The sequence below is a fragment of the Rhea pennata genome, chromosome 7 (assembly GCF_028389875.1).
Source record: "Rhea pennata isolate bPtePen1 chromosome 7, bPtePen1.pri, whole genome shotgun sequence".
Taxonomy (NCBI): Eukaryota; Metazoa; Chordata; class Aves; order Rheiformes; family Rheidae; genus Rhea; species Rhea pennata.
The window spans coordinates 6,755,970-6,773,784 of NC_084669.1; the positions used below are offsets into that span (position 1 = coordinate 6,755,970).

The 17,815-nt window shown below is 35.6% G+C and overlaps 1 protein-coding gene and 1 non-coding gene across 2 annotated transcripts in view; both read left to right on the plus strand.

Moving 5' to 3' along the window:
* EIF3A (eukaryotic translation initiation factor 3 subunit A) overlaps window positions 1-17,815 on the plus strand; it is a 37,004-nt gene that overhangs the window by 14,968 nt on the left and 4,221 nt on the right. Inside the window, exons 8-19 of the mRNA XM_062580739.1 lie at window positions 86-190; window positions 994-1,092; window positions 1,805-1,921; window positions 3,285-3,470; window positions 6,097-6,444; window positions 7,017-7,121; window positions 8,844-8,957; window positions 9,223-9,345; window positions 10,102-10,255; window positions 11,276-11,460; window positions 13,286-13,374; window positions 16,649-17,352. Coding sequence (XP_062436723.1) covers window positions 86-190; window positions 994-1,092; window positions 1,805-1,921; window positions 3,285-3,470; window positions 6,097-6,444; window positions 7,017-7,121; window positions 8,844-8,957; window positions 9,223-9,345; window positions 10,102-10,255; window positions 11,276-11,460; window positions 13,286-13,374; window positions 16,649-17,352 — 2,329 coding nt within the window. The remainder of the gene's footprint in view (window positions 1-85; window positions 191-993; window positions 1,093-1,804; window positions 1,922-3,284; window positions 3,471-6,096; window positions 6,445-7,016; window positions 7,122-8,843; window positions 8,958-9,222; window positions 9,346-10,101; window positions 10,256-11,275; window positions 11,461-13,285; window positions 13,375-16,648; window positions 17,353-17,815) is intronic.
* On the plus strand, window positions 1,463-1,594 carry LOC134143104 (small nucleolar RNA SNORA19). Its single transcript, XR_009959037.1, has one exon. It is a non-coding gene; the product is annotated as a small nucleolar RNA SNORA19 (small nucleolar RNA).

Here is a 17,815-nt window from a genome sequence, read left to right on the forward strand (position 1 = left end):
AAACTCTTAAAGTATAATTATTTGTAGTTATTTGTTCATGTTATATTTATTTTGAGGGATTTTTGTTTGTTTGTTTTGACTATAGGTAAGGTTCAATGTAGTGCAGTATGTTGTTCCAGAAGTGAAAGAACTTTACAATTGGCTTGAAGTAGACTTTCACCCACTAAAGTTATGTACTCGTGTCAGCAAGGTAAGTTTTATAGCTCTGCATATGTAATCGTTGATCAGGACTACTAGAGTACTATTTGAGTGTTTGATGGTGGTAAATACCAGCTAATTGTCTGTGTGTTGGTTTCTTCTCCCGCTTTTCCCCCTCAATTTTTTAATGGTGGCCTTTATTTGGCCAAATGCCTTTACAAGTATGCATACATAACAGATGATATAGATAGCACACCAAATTATTAAATTGAAATAAAAATTTACCTAGGTCTCTGAGGTACTGTGTAGAGGGCATACATAAAGATGCAGAGTTTTGGGAGCTTCTCAGAAGTTACTGTGGGTGGAAATGATAATGAGTTGAATTTTATTTAATGATGTAGGAATGAGAAAAAAAATTGTTAGTGAATAAATTGTGTGGGAAATGGAAAATTTGACTGTAGTCTAATTTTATTATTGATATGTAGAGTCTTGGAGGTGAAATAATATGAGATGATGTTGATTATGTTAATATATATTCTGCAATTGATCAGCCACATCGTACTCTTCCTTTATGGGAACAAATGCATTTGAGTGGCAAAGAACTTGAAGGTAAATTAGCAGTGTGGTTACTGTTGACACTGCTGTTAGTCACCTTCATACAAAAGATGTTAGCTATCCCTTATAAATAAGTGTTCTAATCAAGATTTACCTCAGTAAAATAACCTATCATCTGGAGAGGAGTGCTGTTGTTTCGTGAATTGTAAAACAGAAGTGTTCAAGAACCACGCTTCCTGCTTAAAAGTTGAAGTTTTCTAGGATTGTTGCAGATAGAGTAACTTTTAAGAATTGTGGTAGGTTCTGAACTGGGTGAAAGATCAAGCTGAAAAGGAGCCTGAACTGCAACTCTACGTTCCTCACCTGCAAAACAATACCATTCTTCGACTTCTGCAGCAGGTATGAATAGGGAAGATGTACGTTCATAAGTATATGTAAGTTAGAAAATGCTTTGGAAAAATCCTAAGCTGGAAACTTTGGTGTTAAAGTAAATTTTTCCGTCGGATAGAAGACCATTCTGACTTTAAAATATTTTTTCCAGTGTGTATCTTGCACTTTCAGTTTTCTGCATTGTGAAGGTACAGCCATAGCAACTACACTTGATTTTTAATAGTGATTGCATACAGTAGTATGTTCTTTTGCTTAGATTTTTTTCATATAGGTCTGTGAAGTCCCATGTAATGAAATTCATTGTTTCTTAGAACTTTATTTGGAGTAAGTTTTAGGTGGGATTTTTCTGAGCATATTTTTTTGTTAGCTGTCTTACAAAACGCACATTTCATTGACCTGCTTTCGTTACAAGTGAGAGCAGTGTTATTTCTGATGTGCTAAAGAAATAGTTGAAGGCTAATTAGCAGCATAGCTGTATGTAGTTACTGCTGCCAGTCTCCTTCAAACAAAGAACCCATTCAGGAATAATATTTAATCTTAGGTTAAGTTTGAATGCTATACAGAAGTAAAATGCTGAAGGAGTATTTGTAGCTTTATTAATATGTATGCATCATTATTTGACAGTGTAGCAAATTCGCTTTTATTGCCTTTAACAACTTCTATTTCTGATCTCTTTCTAACGGGTACAAAAATACTTAACACTCATTTTTTTTACATACAGGTGGCCCAGATTTATCAAAGCATTGAATTTTCTCGTCTGGCTAACCTGGTTCCTTTTGTTGATGCCTTCCAATTGGAACGAGCTATTGTAGATGCAGCCAGACATTGTGACTTACAAGTAAGCACTTTAAAAAGACTTCTGTGAAATGATGTGTGAATTTAATTACATTGGATGATAAGTGGTTCAGCAGTGAACTCAGAGAAGGTAACTGGCTCTGAAGAAGGAGGAGATAAACTAGAATAAAAAGGTGCAAGTGGTAATGCATGTAATTAACTTCTGGTTCTTAAATCCAGTGTGATTTTCTGATTTAGGTGAACAACAATTAATATAAGAGCAACATGAATATAAGCGCACTGATTACATATAAGTGAAGTGCAACAATTAGTGTAAGTGTAGTATAAGTGCAGAGTAGAAGTTGAAATGAAATTTGGTGAAACTTGTCCTGTGGGCTCTAGTCATTTAGTCCAGAAAGTTCTGAAGCAAGTCTAACAAATAGGAACGCTTGAATGTGAATGTCTGGCTGTGCCGAATTAGATCACTTTGGAAGACTGAAGGGCTAACAGTCCTGGATGTTGTTTTTTTGTCCAACCAAATAACTGAAATAAAACACCAATAAGCGAGACTTTTCAGCTGCTACTGAAGATACTATTATGGCTAAAGCTATCTGTATTGAATGAGCCATAACCTGTAATGAAATATTTACAGTATTAATGAGATACACATAACTTTTAGTTCGTGTTGCTAATAATTATCGATTCACTTTTTAGATAAAGATGAGCTAATTCAGTTAGGGTAACACAGCTTTGGCTGATACTTTAGACCTGTTGAAGTGGGGAACATTAGGGGCAGGATTCTTGTTTCATGTATTACTAATGTGGAGGAAGAAGCAAGAAGGATTCATCCTGCGATGTTAATTTCATAGAATTATTGAAAGCTCAGCCTTTTCTAGTGATATTTATATTTCTTTTTATAAATGCTTCTATGGAGATGAAACATTTTATTCACAGTGCTATTTTTCTTCTGTTACTTTGTCATCTCTATTAGCCTGATGTGCTTAAGAGGTTTTTTGGATATAATTCCTGCTTAGAGCTGGTGTACATGTTCTAGTTGCACCACTATTAACTTGTTTTAAAGCTCATTTGGGGTTGAACTGGTAAAACACCTAGATTGATATATTTTTGTAACTGAAAACTAACTTCTGATTTCAAGCAATTATAAAAACCACCCTTAAAACAATGCTCTTTTGATGCATTGATCAGAAGAATTATGTGTGATAACCTTGCATACAAGAGAAAAAAGGAGAGAATTTTGTTTTGTCTTACTACTCAGTAAGTACTTACAAATGGGGAAAAGTTGAGAGAGAACTCTGGTTCAATTAGTTACTGGTTATTGGCAAGAGAGAAGTTATTTAAGTAATAAAATATAATAAAAATAAGAAGTAGTAAAATATAACCATTTTTTCTCTTTTCATTTTGCAAAGGTTCGCCTTGATCACACTTCTCGAACACTGAGTTTTGGTTCAGATTTGAATTACAGCACTAGAGAAGATGCTCCATTAGGCCCTCAGCTACAAAGTATGCCTTCTGAGCAAATTAGAAATCAATTGACTGCCATGTCCTCAGCTCTGGCTAAGGCTCTTGCAGTCATTAAACCTCCTCACTTACTGGTAAGGTGTTTTTTGTTGTTGTTTTTTTTTTTTTTGTTTAAGTCTTCTGAAATTGTTGACTAATTTTGATGTTTCTTGAAGTACGCTGTGTGATGTACACTTGTGGTCCTTTAGTCTTGTTAGCTTTTGCTTGTCTGATCAACTGTTCATTCAAGTAATCTGCTTTCAGTGCAGTGGAAATAAATATTGTTACGGTTGTCTACTCCCCTTGGAAGAAATATATTAGCATCTCAATGTTCAATTGTACAAATGTAGTGTAGCATTAATCTATTTACTAATGATAGAGCATTCTTCTGCATCTGTTATATTCAGCTCTTCTGATCTAAATTTTCTGGATTAACAAGGTAAATGTGTTTTGAGGTAGTTTGTGGTAACTGATATAATTTGACAGTAATGATGAGCTGCATTTGTATTCTTTTGGATTAAGTAGAAATATAAGCTAAGAACTTGATAATTTATAGCTAAGTTTGTTTTAAGGAATGCTTTTTCTCAGATTAGATACATCTTTTTGTTTTTTTCTACCTAGTAGTAGTTAGATATTTGTGCTTGTGAAAAGAGCAAAACATTTATAAGTACACCTGGCTTATTAGTGTCTGCTCATAACTAGAACCTTCTCAAAATGTATGCGAGATGCTTGAATTGAAATTTCTGGTCTTGCGTGTGTCAAATTCAGGTTATACCAAATAATAACTTACCATTTATGAGTTTTCAAAGGTAGCATTCATTTAAAATTTTATTGCATTTGTGAAAATGCAAAAGTCTACTTTCTCTATTCTTTCTGGAGAAACTGTTATCATAAAGCACCTGGAATTTAACTTCAGAGTGAAATCTAAAGACATGAACAAAACCTCACACAACTGAAGAATTCACCTGTCCATTTCTCTTGCTGGGGCCATTGGCTTTCAAGACTGGATTCACCCATGAGCTCACATTTCAGGTTCTCCAGAACCTCACAGGAGCAAGATATTAAACAATCTGGGATTTCAGGTGTGCCTTTCATGAGCTCACATTCTCCAGGACCCCATAGGAGCAAGGTATAAGTCAGTTTGGGAGTTCTGGCACACCTTGGTTGTGATGAGTTAACCTTCACTTTTCTTAAAAGAGCAGTGGTAATCTTTTTCTTTTATATTTTTCTTTGAAAAATAGATTTTATACCAAATTTATATTTATCTCAAATAACTTTTTCTTATGGAAAAAAATGCCTCTAGCAGTGTGTCCATGTTAGATGTTTTATCCTGTTAGAACTGTTAAGTGATATTCATAATAGAAACACAAGAAGTAGCACTGTATCATGATATCTAATGCTAGGTTAATTACATTAACTAAACTAATTCTGTAGTGCTTAGGCTCAAAATATTCCATGCAGGTTTTCTCCCCGAAAGATTTACTATTGATTGAGGTTAGACATTGCTGACTTAAAATAAAAAGCATTTCTTAACTATACACTTGTAGGGAGAACTGTCATTTAGTCTTGTTTGATGTAGAGATGTAACTAGCTGAAGACATACAAATGCTTGTAGTAATTATGCTTGTAGAACTGGAGTAGATACTGAGTAGATACAAGTTTAATGTCGGTGGGTGCGTGTGTGGTTAGAGAAACTGTTCACCAGGTTGAAACATCCTCTTTTTTTTTTCTTCCTTATTCACATCAAAACTTTTTAAGTGCTTTAAAAATTCTAAATGTGTGTCAAATTTGTTATAATTTACAAAGTTGTTAAATTTTCCTTAAGCTTTTTATTTTTGTGTTGCTTGCATTCTGATACCTTCCTTTACATCAAGCACTTGCAGATCTGAAACAAATTGTGGATGTTTCAGTGTTCTTATTTAGTGTCTTAGAAGTGACGAGTTACTAAAAATACCTCTGAGCTAGCTCAGATTTCAAGAGCAGCATGAGTGAATGCAGTGATCTGACTGGGCTTCAAGGCTTTGCTTCTTGCTGGAGTTGATTAAAATGGGCAACTCGCTGAGCTGGCACAATTGCACCTTTTCATGTGTAGGGCATGAATCTCCACAAGGAACTGTGTAGGTATTCTGAAGGAGAATGGTGGGAAGGATGCTTAAAGGATATTCTATATGCAAGCTAATACTTATAAATTAAATAATGTTTATAGTGTTCATGCCTAAACTGTTTGTTATTTCTCAGCTAGCACTTTGTGTCAGTTAGGATATTTTCCTCTTCTGTTAGTGTGTACAAAAACAAACCATAAAGCACCAAAAATAAGAGAGCTTTGGTGGAATATGACACTGATAGTGTTATACTTGCCAAAATATGTAGAGGCAAACAACATAAGCATTGCATTCCACTCTTCTTCACTAATGCAGTCTTAAATACCATAGGCATATGCATATGCAGTGTTTTTGGACAGAATGTGAAAGTATGATACCTAAGATAGCTACGTTGTCTGATGCAGACAACTTTCAGCTCCATGTACCATCTGGTGCTGTTGAATTGACTGCTTTGCATGCCACTTGGATGCATGATTAGATTTGCAATTACGGTTGTATTTCATGAAGTTGTCATTATTTTCAATGAAAGTAACCGAGTTTTCTTTCGGAAGTATTTGCTATTCTTTGTGCCTTTTTAAAGAGGTGCCATATTATTGTCTTATCATTATTATCAATTCAGCAAGAGAAGGAAGAACAACATCAGCTGGCGGTCACTGCCTTCTTAAAAAATTCAAGGAAGGAGCATCAGCGTATTCTTGCACGTCGTCAGACTATAGAGGAAAGAAAAGAGCGCCTTGAAAGTTTAAACATTCAGCGTGAAAAGGAAGAACTGGAGCAGCGGGAAGCGGAATTACAGAAAGTTCGGAAAGCTGAAGAAGAAAGACTGCGCCAGGAAGCAAAGGAAAGGGAAAAGGAGCGTATCCTGCAAGAGCATGAACAAATCAAAAAGAAGACAGTTCGTGAGCGCTTGGAGCAGATTAAGAAGACTGAACTGGGAGCCAAAGCATTTAAAGATATTGATATTGAGGTACATATTGTTGAAGTACTAAGTTATTTTTTATGTTGTGTTGTTGCACTGCTAGGCTGCCTGAATTTCACGTTCTCTACTAGTCTTACACTGTAACTGGTTTTATAAACAGTCTCTCTCAAAAATGAGACAGTCAGTTTGATGTTTAAATGTTTAATTTGCTCAACAACATAAGTAAACTTTGAGACTGAATTTGGATAGCACCTATTTTACCTGGAGGAGTGATGTCCAGCTATTTTGAGAAAAGGCTTACATCTGTATTTTTTTTTCTTTATTGCTTATACAATATTTAAAATAATGAAACACTTCATATTTGAAATATTCATTTTCATTCAGATACTGTTCATTTACATTCAGATCTCATTTGTGGATATCTTGATTATATCTTTATTAAAAATCCTTCGGAAAGATTTAAAAATAAAAAACATTACACAAAGAGTAAAAGAAACTGAGAACACTTCTAAAGCAAATTAGTTTAAAAGTTGAGAACTGCAGAGAAGCTTAAATGAACAGTGGAAACTGTAATCGTGACAAAATGTCCACTTTATTTTGCGTTGATCACATGGTTGAAGGATCTTGAAGAGTTGGATCCTGACTTTATTATGGCTAAACAAGTTGAACAGCTGGAGAAAGAGAAGAAGGAACTCCAGGAACGTTTGAAGAATCAGGAGAAAAAGGTACAAAGTAAAAAGAATATAAAAACATGTCTGCACAAAATTTTACTGTTAATGATTGTGAATGGCTGTATTGACATATTATTGTGTTGATGTTGAAAATATTATTAATTTGGTTTGCCCCCATGAATGTAAAAAGAGGCATTGCATGTCTAACAATCCAACTGAGTTACTAGTATCAGTGCACAAATCTGTTCTAACTAATGCAGTTGGTTTGAGACTAAACTGTATGTGAACTGGCTCTTAGTTGTGAAGACTTGTATTTGGGGAGGATTCAGAGAAGGTGAGGCTGTTACAGAGAAGCTAAATAAATTAATTGTGTTAGTCCTTCTGAAACAAAGGAACTTCCTTTGCTAGAATCCATCTTGGTGGCAGAAGATCTGTCTGAAATTTGAATGACCATAAAAGTATAAAGAACTGATTGCTAGAGTAAATAGAGATATGTGACAAGGACAAGGTGATACTCACCGAGGACTTCCAAATGTACTCAAAAATGAAACACAGATTGTGTGATACATTTGGTAATTCAGCTCCTTTAAACTAATTTGATGACAAATATGAGGCTAATTACTTAAAAGGTTCCAGTGAAGATCTGTGGTGCTGCAGGCCTTATAAGCCTGATGTTCATACTGGACAGGTTAGCAGAAAATACAGTAAAGAATAGAATTCATAGACTCCTGGATAAATATGATCTACTTGGGATGATTAGCACTGCTTCTGTAAAAGGAACATAAGGCAGGACTTCCTCTTGGAGTTCCTCAAGGCAGTCAAAACATATACATGAGGTTGGTGTAAATAACTTGGATGTTCTCAAAAGATTTCTACAAACATTCTAAGAAAACTTAGTAGCAATAGGGTAAAAAGAAAAGGCTGTGCATGATGTTCAGTTTAGACATATATAAAGTATTTTATGTAGGAAAAGTGGAGAAAAAATCCCCAATCTTTAGCTTTAAGTGTAAAATGATGGACTGCAAACTTAATCTTATCAATTACCATTGAGATCTTGGTTCTTCTGCATCTTAAGCATTGTGTGCAGGTCTAGTTTCTTTGTCTTAAAAAAGAGCAGTTGAAATGGAAGGTTGAGAGAAGGCTAACAAGAGTTATCAATGATATACATTGGCTTCTATGTGAGAAATGTCTAACTTAGTACTCCTATGTCTGGAAGTGATGGCTATCATATCCTTTTTCCCCCAATCTATGAGATTGTACCTGGCATAGCAGCTGTGGGTAAGGAGCAGTGGTTCTTGTACTGACTGCAAGGGATAATGAACTAGGAGACTACAGCTGCAGTGAGTAGAAGCCAAGTTCAGGATAAATAAGAAGCTAAATCTTTATGCAGTGAGTCATGAATTTCTTGCCAAAGTATGTTTTGTACTCAAAATGCTTCTGAGTTCCAGGGAACAAGAAAAAAGGCATCCATTGATACCTTCTAAGTATACAAAAACTTCATCTTACTCTGGAAATGCCTGAAGCTAACAGTTCTCGATGCTAAGAAAGTATTAGAGGGAGTGTCATATGTGTGCGTGTTCTGGTCTTGCATCCTCTCCTAGGAATGTGCTTATTTGACGATATTTAGTCTTATGGCTGACCTTATGTAACAATGATATATCAGCTATATTGAAAAGTCTGCAAATACCAGATTTTTCTTTGGGAGATGTTAAGGACCAAATGTTCCATATTTGGTGTTGGCATATAATGTGCTAAAGTTATGGTATCTTAATGTAGATTGACTATTTTGAAAGAGCGAAGCGCTTAGAAGAAATTCCATTAATAAAGACTGCCTATGAGGAACAAAGAGTGCATGATATGGAGTTGTGGGAGCAACAAGAAGAAGAAAGGGTAAGAATTTTTTATTCAGATAATAAAAGTCATTGATAATGAGTGTAAAAAAACAGTGGTTTTGCATTGTATATAATTTTCCAGATCAATTCAGAGGAGATGGGAAAAAATTGTTATGAAGAACAAAGTGTTAGCTTTGCATTTCCATTGGCTTGGTTGTGAAGGAGGGAAAAATAATTTGTCTTCCGGTAGCAACTGAGATGGATTGAATGCAAATATGTAGTAAGGTTTTATTTTGTAAAATGTTTTTATTATTTATTTTTAGATCACAACTTTGCAGTTGGAGCGTGAGAAAGCCCTTGAGCATAAGAACAGACTGTCAAGGATGTTGGAGGACAGAGATTTATTTGAAGCCAGGCTCAAAGCATCAAGACGAACAGTTTATGAGGTACACAAGATCTGGTCTTGTAAACAAAACTCTTCCTCTAAAGTGAGGATCTGAACTTGTCACCCTGTGATTCTGCATGAAAATTAAAAAAAAAAAAAAAAAAAAGTCTGCAGTAGTTTAGAATTAGGAGATTGTTTACTTCCTGCTTTGACTGAAAAAAAGTTCTTCTTGCACCCATTCCTAGATTTTATCATTTACAATTTTTTCATATCAAGTTCTGAAATAGATTATATGGAAAATAGTTGTCTAAAAAGTAGCTAAATATTTTAATAAAGTTCCACTGATAGTAAGAGATCATTGTGTAGCATGTGACTAAACAGCTGTTTGTACAGTTACTTGGACTATGGTAGAATAATACTGAAAATAATTTTGAAGTCAAGAAATACATGGGAGTAAATGCTTGTGTGAGAGAGGGATTAATCTTTTTGTTTAAATCTGGTAATTATTTTGATAGTCAAAGTACTTGGTACCTGAATTCATGTTTTATGTCTGCAGAGTTTCATAACAATTAGACTAAGAGGTCAGAAAGAGAACTGTTGATTTGTTTCTTGCTACCTTTTATTATGTGCTTATGCTGCAATAAGAAGTAGGATGCTTTCTTCTTAGCAAGAAAGTTTAGTTTTAACAGGTTAAAGAGCTATGTTAATATGTTACCCTTAGCTTGTGATACTCTGCAACTTTATTTAGTAATCTGTGACTATTTAGATCTTAAACATCTAAGTTGTGATGGCTTTATGTGTACTCTTTGTATTTCAGGATAAACTCAAGCAGTTCCAGGAAAGGTTAGCAGAAGAGAGGCGTAATCGCTTGGAGGAACGCAAGAAACAACGCAAAGAGGAGAGACGCGTTACTTATTACAAAGAAAAGGAAGAGGAAGAGCAAAGATTACGAGAGGAACAACTGCTTAAAGGTATAATTATGAATATGGTTATTTTATCTTTTGTGTCCTTGAATCACTCCAGACATGTATGCAGTTAACCTCAGGTTTCGCTGTTTCACAATATTAGAGGAAATCTGTTCACCTTCAGTTAATGGAAAAGACTGTGTTCATCACTGTTAGCTGCTATACCTTTATATTCTATCTAACGCATGTTCTGGATGTGTGTGTGTGCAGTGTGGAGAAGGCAGCAAAAGTTTTTAGGAGTGGAAAATTAAACAAGTATTGCCTGCCCTTCCCTTTCTCCAGACATGAATAAAGTAAGAGATGAGGGACACTAGTGAAGAGTTGAATCTTTGATTCTACTCTTTTAATTTGAGTCCTGGCCACTTATTTATGCAAATCTCATACAGAATACAAAGGGAACATTGGTATTAGACCAGCAACCAAAAAATTGTTAAGACTAGTGCAGCTTTGTGATGTTGAATTGCTTTTTCTGGTAACCAGTTCCAAGTGTTTGAGAGAGAAGAACTCATAGACATCCCTTAAGGTAAATTTCTACCCTGCTTGTCACTTGGTGGTTGAAGGTTTTATGTACGAGAGTTTATAACTGTGCAATATTAAAAACAAAAGAAGCAGAAATCTTTGAATATCAAAATTCTGATATGGCTGGTCTTTAACCTTTTCTAAGGAAGGGCTCCTTCACTGTACTTAAGTCAATTATTTTAGCTGGCATATCTGTGGTCTGTACATGAAATTAACATACAGGTATTGGGACATTTGTTTTCTTCCATATCTAGCAGCAGTTAGCCCAGATATCAAGTTAATAGAATGCATCATGGTTTCTTTTCCTATTGCTTTGGAGTTAGGACACTTCCAAAAAATAGATCATGCTCTTAACATGACCTGTAAAATGCTTGCTTGGATTTTTATTTATTTATTTATTTAATGGAGTGGAAAGGGAGGGATTGTTCGTAATGCTTTTTTGAATACAGTGAAAAAGTAGTGTAATTATATTGGTTATATGTGTTATTTATTTTTGAAACTCTGCAGAGCGTGAGGAGAAGGAACGCATTGAGCGAGAAAAACGTGAGCAGGAACAGCGTGAATACCAGGAACGTGTCAAAAAACTAGAAGAACTAGAGAAGAAAAAACGTCAAAGAGAAATGGAGATAGAAGAAAGAGAGCGTCGCAGGGAAGAAGAAAGGAGGGGCCTGGATGACCCATTTTCAAGAAAGGTAAATATTTGCAGATTTTTTTTCTTTGACTCCTGTTGCTCTTGTTTCTGTAGATGGTTTCTAAGTAATTGAAAGTTCAAGTTAAGTACTTGAGTAACAGTAGCAGTAGTAACAGTACTGTAGGATTAGTTGTAGCAGAAGTGGCTGATTTAGCAGTTAAATATTTATTTATTATTGCTTATTATTATGTCAGTTTAAAAATAATATAAGAAAACTGCCAACATCTCCAATCTGTTTAAAAACTAAAAGAATACAGCCTAAAAAGAACACTGAATAAAATTATCTTTAACACAAATAAGAGAACTATGTTAGAAGCAAGTGTAATGACTCATGCCAAAGTTAGGAATGTATTGAAGGAAAATCGCAGTCTAAGCATATGTCTTCTGAAATTTAACGCCATATTTTTATTCAATAAAATAAAATATATAAATGAGGTATTTGTAGCTTCCACTTGCAAATACAATTATTGGGAAAAATTACGATCCTAATACAACAGGAAACAAAGAAAAAGAAGTTATTTCCGAATTAAACACTTAATCATTTTAGAAATGCAACTGAGTGCTACAAACATTTTAAGCTCCCACTTTTTCAAAACTTACTAGGAAAAGAACTATGTTTAAATTTCATTTGTCTTAGCCATTATCCTCCTTCAGTGCAGACTTTATTGAATAACACAGTGAAGATAAGAAATCAGAAGTTTGCATAAATTGCTTCAAAAGTTTTTAGTTTTAGTGATTGTTTATCTGGTAAATTACCATCACCAGTATGTTTCACATAAGAGGCACTCTTAGCTGTAGGTACTTGATATATATGGAAAAGCTGACTCAGGTTCTGAAAAAGATATCTATACTACTAGAAAAATGCCATTTGCTGTTGTGTGGATTTTTTTTCCCCACTCTGGCCCATTGTTTTTTGGGATCATTTCTACAAGAACTTTACCACAAATATTTAAATAGAAACTCATAGAATAAAGCATATATGAGTTCCTGTTTGACCTATATATTTCCCTGTACTGAAATGTAAACTTCAGCAAATACAGTTTTCAAGGAATGGTTTCAAATATTTTGTTTGATAAAACTGGATTATGCTTTTTAAAGAAGTCATGTGATTATGTGAAGTCAGTTATTTTGTATTGCTTACCTAATTTGCTTTCTCTGGTGGAATTAATGAATAAACCATTGTGTCAAAAACAGTTTAAATGATTTGTGTTATGTAGTAGTGGAGCAAGATATTTTTACCTTTAGTGAAAGAAATTACTGATTATTACTTTGCTCTGCATATAAGCAACTTGTGTGAATTGCAAATAACTAAACTGTTTTGTGTTGAGGTCTCAGGTGAAGTGCTGTATAAGCTCAGAACAAAATAGTCTCTGCTTTAGAGTCCTTAAGTTAATCAGAGTGATATCTTCTGATATGCTTAAAAAGAAAAGGATTGTATGATTGAATTCTTTTTGTCCTATCCAGCAGGAAGTAAAACTGTTAGAGCATCTTTTTATGTTAACAGCCATAGCTATGGCTCACTCTCATATTGTTCATGTACTTAATTGTAGTAAGCTTTTTAGAGTTTTAACTTTACATATACTCCACCCTGTTAGAACAGTGTGTAACACGAAGGGAATTCTGTTGTTTTTTAGCACGGCCAGAATCAATAAAACTAATCTTTTGAGACCATATTTAACTTATTTGACCTCCTGATCATTTAGTATTCTCTACAGTTTAAGAAATGAGTTTTTGGAGCATAGTATGCTCTTAGAATAAATTATTAGTTGGAAAGCTGTTTTTTAAAGTATTCAAAGAGGATGCTCCTAATTTGCTTTGACATACAGGAATCCCGTTGGGGTGATAGGGAATCTGAAAGCTCCTGGAGAAGAGGTGGTGAGACAGAATCTGAGTGGCGACGAGCGCCTGTGGAAAGGTAATTATTGGGTTACTAAGCACCACTTGTATTGAGCTCAACTTGTGTGGATACCCTTTTCATTACTACTGCTGAAGTTGCACTAATTTTGAATTATATCTAATGCATTTCTATCTATGAAAATTTTCTTATATTAAAAAATTCCTTCTTAAGGATCCCAAAATGAGAGAGATTTTATCTGGGAATTGTATTTAGATAATGTTCTGATTGTATTTAGCCAAAGTATGCAAAGGCTAGCTGATGCTTTCAGCAGCTGAGACACAGCTGGCACCACTGTTTGAAGGGGGCAGAAATTTTTGATTAAAAAAGAAAGCAAGTAAGCAAATTTGTTAAGTACAGAATGGAGAAGGATGACAAATAGATATGCACTTCCTGGATGATGAAATTATTTGAGATATTTCATTTAGAAAGCTGAATGTAATGTATAAAAATGTTAAAGTGAAAACTTGGAGTCTCAAACTATTCAAATCCAGAATGGCTCACAGAGCTGGAAATACGTGCCATAAATTAAAGCAAAGTTCTGAAAGGCTCTATGGTACAGAGAGGGAAGGATTTTTGAAGGAAGAATATTCTGAAAGTACTTTACACTTTTTTAAAAAGCTTGTTCACACCTATGTCTTTAGGGTATTTGTATATGTTCAGTAATAATGAAAACTGTGTATACAATTGTAAAAAAAAAAAAAAATTAAATTCCCTCTGCTCAACAACAGGATGAGCTGTACCTAAAGTATCACTGATGATGCTCATCCAGTTGTCTTTAAAATCCTCTGCTGATGGAGATTCCATTGCTTATTCCAATTGGCTGTATGTTTTATTGCTTAATTAGTCTTACAGTTAGATAGATTTTTATAAATATCTAACTTTAATTTCTAGTGGAGCAATTCAGATCAATTACAGTGCACTTTGTCTCCCCTGGAAGCAAAGATGAAATTATTTTTTCTCTTGCTAGCAATTTCTTTTACTATATTTGAAGAGTGTTACCTTTCCATAAATGAAATAGTCTTTCCTTAAAAACTGTACTGTCCTTCTTCGTTGTGATCCACTTTCTCGTGAATTGTAAAATCCAAAATTGCATGAAGCTCTCAGCAGAAACCTTTAACTATTTAGCCAAAAAGTAACATTTTAGATATCTTGTAAGCATTTAATGAGTCTATCTGTATTCTTCAGTGTGATACTTTTTTCACAGCAGAATGGCACTAGAGACTTATATTCATTTTTGAATCATTGTAGCCTAGAATTTTGCTGCAAAACTGCTCTCTTAGTCATTCCTTGTTCAACTTATGTAGAAATTAAACTGAGTGATTGCTGAGGAAGAAAAATTTTGGATTCCTACAGAGCTTATTTGGTAAAACTTTTTATCTCTCTTTTACCAAAATGTTCAGGAGAATCAAAATTAATACCTCTCTGTAATTTTAAGTAAAACTATTGAATGTTGTTCAATTATTTTTTTTCCTCAGCTTAAAAAAATAACAAAGTAAAAGATATATTCTGACATAATTGAATAAGAAGGATGTAATTGTGCATTTTTTAGAAGCCACAGGTGTAATTGGAGTTTGACTGTAAAGGAAAAATGTGTGTTGGATACAGACATAGCCTTACAAACTTAATTGTAACTGAATAAAATAATTCTGAAATCTATTTTGGAGTTAAGTGGTAAAGACAGTAATATAGAAGATAGAACATCGGGTTTGATTTGCAGTGTATATCTACATATAAGTACAGCTATTGGGTAGTTGAGTTAAAATGACCCTATGAATGCCAGTTTGAAAGAAGCTGTAAAAGTTGTCTTGCAAACATGAATTTCTCATGGCAATGATATAGTTAATGACATATGTGCCAGGTTAGTACACCGGTCTTTACAGTCATGGAACAATCAATTATATTATACAAACAGCCTTCCCCTGGTTTAATGGATTCCAGATGATCAGCATGTTCCAGTGTTCTCAGTCTTTTTCATGCGATGATTCCAGTTACAAGAAAAACAGATTGTGGAAAGACAAAAGAGTCCAGCAAGGAGAGAATGTATTACTGACCCTCTCTTGGACAGTTGGTGGCTTTGTTATAACTAGACTACAAGTATTTGTTTCGCCCCTTCACTATGCAAAAAACATAGGTGTGATAAGAAACAAAAGAGGAAAATTAATAGTCTTTCTGTGATAGATGTAATAACTTTTCTTTAAGGAGAATTAAAGTCAATTCCTATACAAAAATGTGTAACATTTCTTCTAAGAGGCAGATATCTCCTTCTATCTTTGCAATGTACTATTGCTTATTCTTCTTCATTGTTGAGGAAGCTTTAGGAAGATAATTTACCTGAAATAAAGAACTTAATCTGATGATAAAGGCAAGGTTTACAATCCAAACATGTATGCAGAAGTGGTCCTGTCTTGGCTGCATACAATGGAATTGTGAAAATGGAGTGCAGAATGCTGTCTATGGAGTGTCTCTGAATGACCTATAAACGTTACACTAAACAGTAAGTCCTGAGAAATCATAGGATAGAAGGCTCTAAATGATATTCAGTAGTTTCTGATCTTTTCAGTGTTATAAAACCAAGCATATTTCAAAGATGAAGTGTTGTCTTGATACCCCTGGGAAAATTCTCACCAGTTCTTTACTTCCCACATATATCTTAGTAAGGGGAGTTTTTGCAAGCATTGTCAGCCTACCAGAGCCTAGTGAACTCTATATGCAGTCAGTTAGTACAAGTAGGGAGAAAAATTGGATTGTGGCATGAGCTTTGTAAGTTGTCCTGCCTTATCTAGTTGTGGGTATTTGTCACTGACAGTGTTGCCAATCTGTTGAGCTGGAACTGTGCCAGAGCATATGGAAGCAGAGATTAGGTTATAGGGTTGTTATGTAGGTGTAGAAGGGGGATACTTACTTGATGATTGTGTTTTTCTAATACAGATTTTTTGAGACTTAGAGTTTTTCAAATTAGGCTTAGTGTGGTAGCCAAACCTGATCTCTGTTGTGTTGCAGCAGATGGTCCACCAGGGGTGATTAAACAGCTGTGGTTTTGAAGGGGATAATAAATGGTTCAGTCTTTCGTGAAGCTGTAAAAAAAGGTTACCTATCACTTTACAGTAGCGGTGAAGGCAACTAAAAAAAGCACATATGAAAACTGCGAGCTCTATAAATGTGTTTGCAACCCCACATCAAGTGGATGCTTTCAGAAATTGTACCCTTGAGGGGTTTGATGCCATTGATCAAATATGTAAAGCTTTCTTGGATGTCATTTTCTTCTGTTTGCTCATTCCTTATGGTTTTACAGAGATTGGCGTAGAGGAGAAGCAAGAGATGATGAAAGACCTTTTCGGCGAGGGGATGATCTGCCCCGGCGAGGGGATGATCTGCCCCGGCGAGGTGGTGCTGAAGAAAAGGAACGTCCTTTGGAGTCAGCTGAAGACAGGCCGCCTAGGCGTGAAGGGGAAGAGGACAGGCCGCCTAGGCGTGAAGGGGAAGAGGACAGGCCCCCCAGGCGTGGTTTGGATGAAGACAGGCCCCCCAGGCGTGGTTTGGATGATGATAGAGGAAGCTGGCGAGCTACAGATGACGACAGGGGTCCCAGGCGTGGCTTGGATGATGATAGGCCACCCAGGCGTGGCTTGGATGATGATAGGCCACCCAGGCGTGGCTTGGATGACGACAGGGGCAGTTGGCGTGCAGCGGACGACGACAGAGGACCCAGACGTGGGCTAGATGATGACAGGCCACCCAGGCGGGCTTTGGATGATGATAGACCACCCAGGCGTGGGCTGGATGATGACAGGGGCAGTTGGCGTGCAGCAGATGACGACAGGGGTCCCAGGCGTGGGATGGATGACGACAGGGGTCCCAGGCGCGGGATGGATGACGACAGGGGACCATGGCGTAGCACAGATGATGACAGGCTCTCCAGAAGAGATGATGACAGGGGTCCATGGCGTAGTGGGGATGATTCAAGGCCAGGTCCTTGGAGACCATTTGGTAAACCAGGTAAATATAATAATAGTCCTACCTCCGTAGCACATGTTAACCAAGTGGATAATGGTTATGACATACTTGGTGCCAGAGGTAGGAGGATCAGCTCTGAAAATACCCGTATTTGACATATGGATCCTTTTTTTACATGGTATAATTAATCCTTTTTGTTTGGCTGAATTAAAAAAAAATGCAGCAGTGTTTATTGGCTTCCTAGAAGATATCTAGAAGTTGCATAATGATTCTGGGAAACTTACTTATCTGATGTGCAGAAATAAAATATACAAGTTTAATGACCTGATGAGAAAGACACCTTTCTACTAGACAGGCTCACCTTCTTTTCTTTCCCTGTGTCCTCCACTTTTAAAAATATACCTGAACTTAACCTCTTTCTAAGAAGGATTTTAGATAAGTCATTCAAGTGGCTCTAGTTTTGATCAGGTTTTTTTTAGTGTAGAAAAATACTGGTTTTACCATT